This window comes from Sylvia atricapilla, chromosome 5 (assembly GCF_009819655.1).
Source record: "Sylvia atricapilla isolate bSylAtr1 chromosome 5, bSylAtr1.pri, whole genome shotgun sequence".
In the NCBI taxonomy this organism is placed as follows: domain Eukaryota; kingdom Metazoa; phylum Chordata; class Aves; order Passeriformes; family Sylviidae; genus Sylvia; species Sylvia atricapilla.
In genome coordinates this window covers 54199685-54211699 of record NC_089144.1, presented here as the reverse complement: position 1 = coordinate 54211699, position 12015 = coordinate 54199685, and the positions used below count along the sequence as shown (strand labels likewise).

General features: G+C 37.3%; 1 protein-coding gene across 1 annotated transcript in view; it reads right to left on the bottom strand.

Moving 5' to 3' along the window:
• The window catches only part of EPS8 (EGFR pathway substrate 8, signaling adaptor), a 130020-nt gene that overhangs the window by 22974 nt on the left and 95031 nt on the right, over positions 1-12015 (bottom strand). The window contains 11 exon segments of the mRNA XM_066319538.1: positions 2985-3142; positions 3145-3167; positions 5184-5245; positions 5247-5332; positions 5961-6000; positions 6002-6037; positions 8321-8374; positions 8377-8417; positions 9510-9603; positions 10671-10769; positions 10771-10805. Coding sequence (XP_066175635.1) covers positions 2985-3142; positions 3145-3167; positions 5184-5245; positions 5247-5332; positions 5961-6000; positions 6002-6037; positions 8321-8374; positions 8377-8417; positions 9510-9603; positions 10671-10769; positions 10771-10805 — 728 coding nt within the window.

Genomic DNA, 12015 nt, shown 5'->3' with positions numbered 1-12015 from the left:
GTGCTAGGAGGCATGGGCACAGGGAGCAAAGGTACCAAGGTTAAATCATTTGCCCAGAACCTTGTGGGAATCAGTGACAGTCATGAAACCAATGCCTGACATCCCAGGAACCAGGCACACAAACAGCTACAATTAATTGGGAGAATTTAATTTTTTTTTTTTTTTTTTTTTTTTGTGTGCGTGTGTGTGTGTGTGTTTGTATCTGTGTCTTTTGAAGGTTAAGACAAAGAGGTTAAGTTGGCATAAACAGCTACCAATGCAGGAATAAGACTAGAGTGAAACCAACTCCCTGAAACACAAGCAACTGAAATACCTCAATATATTCCCCCTTTCAGATTTGTTTAAAATAAATAACGTGAAATTCTTAGAATCATCAGAAGAGAAAATGAACGATCTTTTCTTAATACTATCTGAAAACTTTCAGTACTGTTGTCTGTTGTCATTCTTGTTATCATTATCATCATTATTATTATTATTATTATTTTATTTAGAAGGAACATAATATAAACAAAAACCCATGGAAATGTAGATCAGTAGTGAAAAATGAGACAATGTTTGATGTTTTTTGGAGTTCAGTAGGGAAGGGGGTGGTGACAGCAATGTCAAAAAGTACATTTGACATTACTGTGCCCATTAATGTCACTAAATGCTTTTGTTTGCGATATTAATCACTGGCAATAACTTACTTTTTCTCCCATTTATTCTTGTGTATCTTGTTAGGCATAAAGACATACAGTGTTTTAAGTAATCAAATATGTATCATGTTATCCCTACTTTGCTTGGCAGGTTTTTATCAATTTTTTTTTTTTTTTTTTTCCTGTATAGCTGAGTAGACCTTTTATTTTTGACTAACAGAGATTTTCATGAAAATAGTTTTAATGTGACTGGGAAGTATTTGCTGGGGAGGCTTTGCTATCTCAAATTACAGAATTGATCTGCAAGAAAACAACATCTCATAACAGCCAATAATAATTCCCCAAGATAGAAAACACTCTAAACTGAACCTAGGAAATTCTTAGGAGAACTTCCATCTCACAGCTGCTAAAAGGGTACATTGGATTAACTAACACTAGATTTAAACTAAAACCAGTAGAGAAAAATAAAAATTTAGATTAAATTGTGTCCTCCCAACAAAAGTCCAAACCTTCCAAAAGGAAAATATTTGTATGTTTAAAAAGACAATATCCTTTTTTGTTAATTAAAAAGCAACAAAATCCACATAATATTCATAAAATTTTCACAAAAATCAAGGATCATTTTCTGATAAATTCTGTTGAAAAAGAAGGGACAGAATCTTGGTTGAGGAGCACAGGGCTGACTATAAAGTTGGTCAAAAAATGCACTCTAGTTTCTCTAAAGGCTTTAGATACTGATGCATATTTCCATTTTTTAAGAGAAGAACCTAACTTTTGTCAAATTTGTGACATTCCTTCAAAGAAAAGTTTGGGAAAATGTTTTATACAATCATTTTCCTAATCAGCAGAGGATTTTTTTTAAGTAGTCCTAATCTACCTGACATGGTACTGCCCTAAGAGCACCTCTGAATATTTATAAGCATACAGTGAAAGTATCAGAGATTAATGAAAGGAATAAAAAAGTCCGTATTTATGAAGAAGCAGTTTAAGTCCAATCAAATTCAAAAAAGGGTGGAATTAGATTTAGATTATGTGCCTGTGATTGACAGCACTTGGGTTCAAACATTGCCCAAAGTATTTATGCTCAAAATCAATGGGATCTGATAACAGAGCTCAAACAAACTGAACCTTGGGGGGCTTGGAATGTCCTCCCAGCCAAGGCAGGGAAGTGCACAAGTAAAAGGAGAGTAGTAGGCAAAAAACCACTTATATTTTCCTAGTTACACTTTTGGTGGCTGAGAAGGCATTTGGTTTCCTGTAACTTCAACATAAAGTATAAAGAGCTTCCACTGACAGAGCATGGTTACTCCTGGAATGTCCCAAAATGTGAGAATTCCAGGCCCAGAAAATTCTCAAAATCTTGTGCATGTAGTCCAAACACAGAAACACTCAGGGTTTGACCCGAGGCCTTGGAAAAGGCTTCCAGACCTAGAGACTTCAGGCAAAATGTGGACTTGTAGTTTAGATAGAAACACATTAAGCTAGGTAGTGGCAAGTTTTAAGGTTTTGAAGTGTGAATATAGAAGTAGTTACAGAAATAGTAAAAAGTTTTAAGGTGTAGCAAGTAGTTTGTGTGTCACTGTATTATTGGAAAAAAAAGCCACATGGCGGCAGGATGCGTGGTACAGTTTAATCAGCCATTGGTGTGAAAGTTAAACACAATATGTGTGGCAGTAGTTTACTGGCTAATTAACCTTTAAAAGACCTTGTAACCTGTGGTCTGTGACCGCTGACCACAGGCCACTGACCTCTACCTTATGCTGTGAAGATGCCCTCACTCCTTCATGAGACTCGAGAGATAAAAGCAATAAATCATCCTTTAAAATGCCTCTCAGTGGTCCTGTCTCTCAACTCTAACCCCAATATTAGAATATTGTCCTTAGGAAGGAAGGGGTTGGTGTTAATCAGCTAATTACCAGAACACTTTTGTTGGTTTCTTATCTTCTTTTCTTCATGTTAGAGCCGAGCTTAATACATGGGAATCGCAGTTTCATGTTTGGACTCGGTGTTTATTAATTCTTATCTCAGGTACAGTCTCACGAGTTGTGAGCTCTAACTAACAAGGTGGAAAATGGATGTCTCAACTCTTTCCAAGGTCTTTTGACAGCTGATTACCCAATAACAAGATGACACCTATATTATTTATACTTCTGACCCAATAATTGACCACCCAAGGTCTGCAATGCAGGTCCTTTCACCCTAAGATAAAAACACCGAAAACCAAGAAGGTGGTGAAGAAGAAGGATTTAAACACCTTAAATCCTCCATCTTGCCCCACATTTATTACTATATACTAAAATCTTAAAATCTATGTTTCCAGGGTTTCAACGTACTTTTGCAGTGCCTTACCTCACTTGACAGTCTTTTCATCTCTTGCTTCCGCTGCTGCTCTGCCACATTTGCCACGGACTCGGCCAAATGGTTGAGTTCCTGCTCCTTTGGAGCTCCCATGAAGTTCAGCAGAGGAGGCTCCCAACCATTTCGGAAGCGAGGGACGTACGGGGGATAAAATGGTCTTTTGGCCATTCAGCTCTGTGAAAAGTAAATTGGAAATTGAAGTCAAGGGCCACACAAATGCTGGTCTAATAGGGTTCTTAGAAATTGAAATGCTTTGGAATGTTCATTAGTAGAGAGGAGAGGCTGGGATTGTAGCGCAGGCAGAATCATGCTAGAACAGAGAGAACCAGTAGAACACATTTATTTACCTCAACTATCCTCCCTGCAGTACCCTGCAGAAGGAATTTGCTGCTTCTGTCAGGACACGTCAGTGCTAAAACACAATAACTACTGCCTTATAGCAAAGCTGTGGGTAATAGAAGAATTAATCAAAACAAATCTAGGACTTGTTCTAAGTTGAGATATGGGGAAAAATATTGCAACTACTTCTATTTGTGTGGAGAGCACCAACAAAGACTTCAGAGAACAGCCGGTTTTGTAAGAACACCTGAGAGCAGGTCTGAAGCATGGACGCCTAAGGGGGCCTAACTACACCAAAACAAAAACAAACAATGGCTTTACAGGAAAATAAACCCCACCTCAAGTCTACATGCTCAGGACACAAGAATTATCATCACATTTGCTGTTTTATAGTCCAAATTGATCTTTATAAAATACTGGACTGCTTTTCAGAGTTCCATTAGCATTCTCTGTTGTAATACAAACACCTAAATTGATGCTTTCCTGCTCTTGCCTTGCACTACACATGACACTCTGTCCCCAAGAGAAATTACTGTGTCTTGCACAGTGGAAGCAGAAACAGAATCTACATGGCAGTCTTAACAGGCTCCTGATGACACTGCTCAAAATCAAGAGAGAAATGCTACCAGTCACATCAACAGTCAGCAATTCCCAGCCTGTCAGGCCCAGGCTTGGTCAGTAATCCCTGATTTTATCATCCCCTCCATCCCACCCAGGGTACCTCTGGATACTAAGATCTATCTCACCATCAATTCTAATCTGCACCAGAGCAGTCAACTACATTTTAAGTGCTTCATTCATCACTACAAAAACACAAGCTATTTTCTCTTTCCCATTACCCTTTTTTCAGAATGGACTAGACAAATGGAGTAGTTCCCCAGACAAGGAGCCCATTATTGCCCAGTGATCCATTTTCCCTGCATGGGGCTCAATGCTGTGAGGCCCATTCCACTCCTTCCATGCACCTTGCTTACCCTCTACAGCTTTCAATCAAATAATTAATAAAATAGTTAATAAAACCAAAATCCATCTGGTTGACATTTGTGTTCCAATTTGAAATTTAAGAGCAAGGATGAATGAAGACAAAAAGTCATTCTGCATTACCAGCCCAAGTGATTGCATACTTCATCAACATCAAATGTGTCCATCTACCACACATCTACCACAGATTACTAGAATCAAATGCACTTTGTTAACTTTAAGATTTTTTTAATTTCAACTACAGAATTACCTGGAATCCAACAAATGCATGAAGAAGTAACTTTCAGCTAAGCTAAATCATGGCAGTGAATCCATGAAATGCAATTTGTAAGTATGCACATGTTTCACAGTTCAGTCAATGAACTTATTTTTATAATTATTAACATTTTTATGGCATTATGATGCTTTTTAAAGAAATGAAGACATTTCAAATTTTTAACCTTTTAATAATTATATGGAAATTGAAAACGACATTTGTAGCTTTTATTTAATATTTTGTCACTCTTTATTGCATCTTCAAATTGTTTTTTAATGAAGTCCAGAGAGAAGGACTGGAAAAATAACAGTGAAAAACAAGTGGAAACATGCAAGAGACAGTTCAGCAAAAGCTACTCAGAAGATTATGTCATAGAGGTTCTGGATATCAACTGACAAAAAAAAATTCTCTCTGCATTTTAGTCTCTTCTTGAGATCCAAATCCCAGCAAGCTAAAGAGTTCCTCCGCAAAACCTTGAAAGAACAGTTCTCAAGAGCCCAAATCCTAACAAAATAATATTGAATTTATGGGGGGCTGGATACCCTGGCTAAGACCAACATCAATGAACTCGATCATAGAGAAATGTTCTCTAAAACTGATTTTTTTTTTCTCACCTGGCTTTGGTCCATGAAATCCCCAGGGACATCCCACGCTGCCCCTCCTCACTGGTGACCGTTGTATCTCAGGAAGTCTATGGTGTCTTTTGTCAGGAGGGGGCTCAGCACTGTGCTAGCAAGCTCTGGACCTCCTGTTGTCTGTACCCCTGAATCCAAGGATTAGAACAGTGCCAAGAACAACAACATCATCAGTAAAGAAGTGACTGTGAATTTAGTTATCTACAGTGCTAGCTAGGAACAGTCATTACTCATAAAACACCCCCCAGAAGTAAAAATCCCTCTGAGAATTTAACAGCATGTCTCGATGTACCTACAAACTTACACCTAAACTATTTATTGCTGGAGAACTGTTGTCTGTCACAAATCATTTTTTTTATTAGACCCATTCTGGGTAATGTTATTTTTGCTTTACTGATCAAAGCCACCCATTCTTCCATTAAACCATCTCCATGCTCATAATATGCTTTCAGCTCTCCTCCTGTAGTGAACCTCATGTAGTGAACCTCAATTTTTTATTGCTAATTAAAATTTATAATAGCAAAGTGTGTAGCAGAAGGCAAAAGATTATTTAAATAAATACATTTAATAGAAGCGACAATATGCAAAATATATATATAAATTATTTTCTAAAGAAAACTCATCCTGAGATACAAACATTTCTCTACTTAATGTCCAGGGACACAACATTTCAATCTTGTTATCACTGAAAAGGTTACAGGGCATATAAATACAAGAGTTCTGAAGGTAATTCCTTAAAAAACTGCAAAACCTTACCATATGTAGTGGGGGTAAAGAGAAAATGAACCAGATCAGCCTGCACTGGGATTTTGGATATGGAACTTCAACTTGGCCTGAAAGAATAAAACAAATTGGTACATTTTAAGAAACATTATCATATTAAGACAATAAATCCTTCACATAAGAATGGCCATCCCAGCTCCGGCAAGTCCAGTGCTTGGCCTGCAACATCCACTTAGTGCCAGTGCTCATCCATCCCAGTGCCCTTAGACTCCATGCATATTTTAGCACCTGTTGTGCCAAACAAGAGGTTCCACAACCAAGTTACACGCTTTGTGGAGAAGCATCTCCTTTGGCAATCTGACATCTCTTACTTTCATCAGTATTCTGCAAACTCTCCAAATAAAACTAAATTGTCCTTCTCAACTCACTTTTACAGCAATTCTCATAAACATTTACAGACTTATTACATTATTCTTGAATCTGGTCTTTTTCCAAGCTGAAGTAATTCCTTCAAGCATTCTTGTCCACCCTGCACCTCTTCAATTTGCAACACTGGCAAAAAAATCAGGCAGGTTAACATAATGGCATATGATGCTCTTGGTTAATGTTCTGTTGTGTTTTTTTTTTTTTCCCTGATGGCTTTTACCATTTGCTTGGTTGATCCACCTGAACATAGATGTCTTTCCCAGGAATCTCTATTACATCAACATTTGTTCTGATTTGTTTTATTATGAGATTTTCCCTCACCAGTCCACCGCACCTCACATCTATCAATACTGAATTTCATTTATCACTTTATCTGTTATAATAAGATAGTTTCTACAAAAAACCTCTGAGATCATCAAGTCCAACCTATGACCAAACACCACCATAGAAAAATAAAAATCCTAAAAACCTCAAACCATTAAAATTCACTGATATGGCTTTTGGAGAATTTCTTTACCTAGTGATCAACCATTGGCTTTGCAGGCTCCAGAAATAATAAGCCCAAATGTGCTTTAAAGACTTATAGTAGTTTCATTGCATCTTGCCATCTGTTCCTCAACTGCTTTTGGCTACTCTGTTCTGCTTTTATATCCAACTGTCCCTCCAAATGAAGAAAGGAGGAGGATGTGTTTTTTGCTTCTAATAACTTCCTAAAATTGTTCCTCAGTCATAACAACCCAGTCCCAGTCTATCTAAAGCTTTTTGACAGATGGCAGTCATTTCTAGAAGCTTCCAGCATGAGATTTTAAAGCAATTTCCATTCTACCTTATTTTATTCTTCTAGCTACAAGTTTTCTTTTTAAACCAGATTCTTCGTTTTCTACAGCTCTCCTTGCTAACATAAAGCACAAAATTCAGCCTTTTGTTTCTCCTCCAAAGACGTTGAATTTTGTCACAGCACAAATCCTCAAAAGCAACACTAGAACCAGGTCTCAGATGCTGCTGAGCATCAAAACAAGAGCTGTGACTTCTCCTGCACAGAACAGAAAGATTTAAAGATGCACAGATTGTTCTTGGATAAAAGCCAATTTAAATGCAGAATAAGTAAAAAGTATGAAAAAAAAAAAAACCTGGAAATTACATCTTTCACTGAGAAGGATAAGCATGTTCCAAGATATTCATCCTCCCTCAAAACAGCAATCCCTTAAGATCAGAGCCACAACACTTGATGCAGCTTTTTTTTTTTTTTTTTTTTTTTTTTTTTTTTTTTTTTTTTTTTTTTTTTTTCTTTTTTTTTTTTTTTTTTTTAAAAAGGTATTTTAACATTTCTAAATATTTCCTATAGCCCTGCAATCAGAATTTATTCCCCATGAGGAAGAAAGAAGCTGATTTGACTCAGGGAATTCAAGAGTGGCTTTTCCCACTGGCATAGCCTCCCCAGCAGCTGGAAGGGAGAAGCCAGTGTCTGACAGCAAATGCTTTGGAGGTGTCCCATGTGCTGCCTCCCTCAACAGGGAGACTCCCCCTTGCAGAAGAGGAGATGCCAGCAGAAGGCTCTTCAATTATCATCTCTGTTTATTGAGAACCTATAAAGAGACAGCAGTTTGTTGGGTGGAAGGTTCCGAGGCCAGAAGTCATGATGGCAACAAAGCACAGGGAGTCTTGATGGCATGGCTGAATGAAATCAAACTAAAACTGGTGATGGCTGGCAAACACACAATAGAGCTGTGAGCCCCACCACACCTTCCTAGGAATTCTTTTATGATCCAAACACCAAATTTCCCAAGTGGAAGGCTTTAAAGAACCAGGAAAGGAAAAACACAAGTGGTGCTGAACACCAAATATGCTCATCTAGTCATTGGGTTAGAGAACCTGAGGAGCAGCATCCCAAAGCTCAGAGGCCAAGCCAGCCCAGAGGTGGCCAGCCTGGTGTGGCCTCACATCTCATACCCACTAGCTGCTAGCACTTACAGAAGATTGAAGCCATGCTTGAATTTTTGGAAGCAGTTTTCAACAAATTTCATCTGGACGGTGGTGGCTTTGCACGGAGAGTTAAGAACCACCCTCTGGTGAAGAAAGACGAATATTTTTTCTCCACCCATTTATTATGTATATAGCTCCACTAAATATGGTTTCTAGATATAGTAACCACAAAATACCATAATACAATTTACCCATCTTCAGCAGGATTTGTAATACCAGAAACCAAGGCAGGAGCACTATTATGCATGAGCACTGGCTCATCCTAGAGTGAGGAACAGACAAACTGATTGAGCCATAGAGAAGAGTCAGCATAACAGTCAGATTGGAGAGAGTAAGAAAGAGATTTAATTAGAGGAAGGATGAAGGAGGAGTTGCCTGCTGGCTGGACTTTCTTGTTTGAGCTTATTGCAATGAACTCTATAGGTTAGACTGTCCTTTTAAAACATGGACAAAATATGCATTTGAGGAGCTGATTTGTGATTTTTGACGCAAAGTGTTTGAGCATGGACTGTACTGTATTGGAATCTGGTTTTTTTCACCACACCATAAGCATCTTGGGAAAATGCTAATGGGAGGCAGACCAACTTGCAAGCAGTTTTCCCCCAGTGGCTGTTTGTGCGAGAGTTACAGCCAACAATAGAACTTAGTTCTAAGTTGTCAGTGGGAAAATTCCATGGTTAAACAAAGCAGACCCTCCTCTCCTGAAAACTGACTAAAGGACTATATTTAAATGGTGAACTGACTGAATGTCACAAGTTTTGTCTCTCTATGTTGTTTGTAGGAAAGTGAACACTCTGTGGGGGCAGGAGGAGATGAGTTTTTAAAAGTTCATTTCTTTTCTTCCTTACTGTGGTTAATAAACTATCTGTTACCTTTAAGCGAGCTTTTTTTTCCACCTTTTTCTCTCAAAATTCTACCTCCCCAGTTGGCAAACAAATTCGGCGAAACGTGAAAACCACCACATAAATGGTGCTGCATGGCTGGGAAACTCGAACCAAAACCACTACAGTTTCTCTCTGATATATATACCATATGTATCTCAGAGGAAACTTTTGTGCTCAAACTGTGAGAAAATTGCTACACTGATTAAGAGAAACCACACAAAAATACATTTCCTATCTCCTTCAATGATACCTGAGAGAAACAGAAGTTGTGTGCAGTATGACCTCTTACCTCCAGGTCCTTTCTTTTTACTTTTTGTTAGTTCTTCTTCCTCTTTGAAAGTTTCAGCAAATGCTTCAGCAGCCTTTTGCAGGTTGGTAACAAACTTACTCTATGTCATCCAAAATATTGGTTCAGGAATTTGCTGTGGGAGGAAAAGAAAGTTTACTGTTTCTCTACAGAATCTATAGCAGAAATACTCCAGAAATTGAAATGTCAGACTCCCAGACACCAATAGCTTCCTTGAAACAAATTCCGTATTGGAACATTCCATATTTAGATTCCTGGGGTTTTTTGTTGTTTTTTGGGTTTTTTTTTAAATTTATGTGCCTGTAAAGTATTTTAGGTTTGACTTTTTTAAAAACATAGGCCCGCTGGAAGTTTTTAAAATATGTGTAACAAGATAGTTAAGCTCAGATTGCAATTACACAATTTACTTCCACGTTACATTTTTGCTGAGAGGCACAAAAAATTTAGCAACTTATTTGAATGGATGGCATTTTCGTAAAGAGTATAACCTTCATAATCTCCTTTAGTACTAAGTATTAAACTATTTAGTGCAGCTCTCTACAACTAAGCTGTTTGTGGAGAAGTGCTCTTTGAAGAATTGGTTTCAAGAGTAACTGGAGAAGGAATGAATGAACCCAGGGGAAAAAACCAAGAGACATCAAGTCCCATCAGGTCCCATACATGCTTTTTCTCAACCCTCTGATGTTGCTGAGGGCTAAGAGCACAGAGTGAGAGAATTAGAAGTTACAACTGACACATGGGGCAATATCTTATCTTGCATATACCAATGAACACACCCAATATTGTTGTTTATATGCAAGAATGCTTTAAGTTATAAATAACATGGTCCACCTGTCTTCAGAAATGATCATGTTTATTTCCAGGTATTACACATACTCAAGTCCTGTAAATTGATGCAATTTTTTTTATCCTTACATAGTTTGCTGAAATCAGTCTACTTAAAATATTACAATTTCTACTTCCAGCTCTTCACAGCAGAAACTTGCCATTAACATTCAGTGGGTTTTTTCTTTCTTTTTAGAAAAGAAAATTAAGAAAAGAAACTGCCCACCTGTTCATTTTAGATCTACCACAACAAGCAGAGGGCTGCTTGGAAAGCTTTCTCCAGAACTGAATTTCCCTTGTGAAGTGAAGTCTTCCCACAAAGGAAAGTTGCAAAACTTCACAGACATGAAGCAATATCATTTGAGGCTTCTCACTTACAACATCTCTGTCAATCCTGGCTGCTATCATCTCTGCTGTTTTCTTCCTGCTCATGGTATTGTCTGTGCTTTTCATCTGCAAAGAGGAAGAAGAGAATAAGATATGCATATATGTGGGATTAGTGTATTAGTATATAACTATTTCTGTACACTTTACGCTTTAAAGTACACTACTGTAAGAAAAAGATGGACAACACTCTACCATTCCCTTTGCAAGAACGGCCACACAAGCTGAAAATCTTGCACCTTAATACCTGATCCTTTCAAGGCTCACAGAAAAAGCTTCTGTATGTGCTTTCAGTCTAATTAACTGCATAAATGAAGTTAGCTGCAGAAGTATGGTACCAGGCTTTAAATTAAAAAAAAAAAATCAACACTAAGTGGGCAGATTATAAATACAAGTAATTAGGAATCATCTCATTTTGAAAAATATGCTGAAAGCTATATGCTTCCAGTATAAGCGAGCAAGAAAGAGTGCAATGGCTTTGAAGACGATCCTTGTGTAAAAAGTTATTAGCAAAAAGATAACAAGTCTGGAAACACAGAAAGAAGAGAGAATGATGTGATAAAGCTGATATTTCTAAATAACAACACCCAGAGTCGGTGATTCTTTTGAAAATAACGAAGCTGAATTTTTTTGAAGAATTATAAGTTTTGCATTTTTAACCCACACTGCATTTGTGAGCAGGTGGGATTTTAGTAAACACATTTTAGAAAAGATCCACCTGAAGTGGAATAGAAGGAACTGCAGGAACTCAGATCCACAACTGGTCTGACAAGACACTAAACTAAAAAAAACTTTTTTGATGTGAGAACTCAAGCAGAAAAACAAAAGTGTTTATTGAAAACAGATGTAATACTATAGGTACATAGATTAAAGATTTCCCTGAATATTTGTAGTAGTTTTCTTTGAATAATTGTATACTTTGCTAAGTGATATGGATATAATTTAATAAAACAAAAATTATAAGGGGTCCAAGGTTTTTTAATGGTATAGTCTTAATATCTATTATTAAGGGAACCCAAGGAAACAATCAAAAAGTGGCTTCCTCTTAACTTTTTTAGCTTGTTTTATAGAAAGAACTTTATTCTTTCTAAAAAACTTTTTTTTTAAGAAATCTGATCAAGATGTTTTTACATCCCCTTAAAGATGTAAAAAACACAGAAACAGCCATCAAAAAAATCAGAACAAATACCCATCAGAAATATCCCAGCCCATTAAGAATGTTAAAGTTACAGCATTTTCTAGTTAAGGCTTAAAAAACCCCCAAAAAACAAAACAAAAC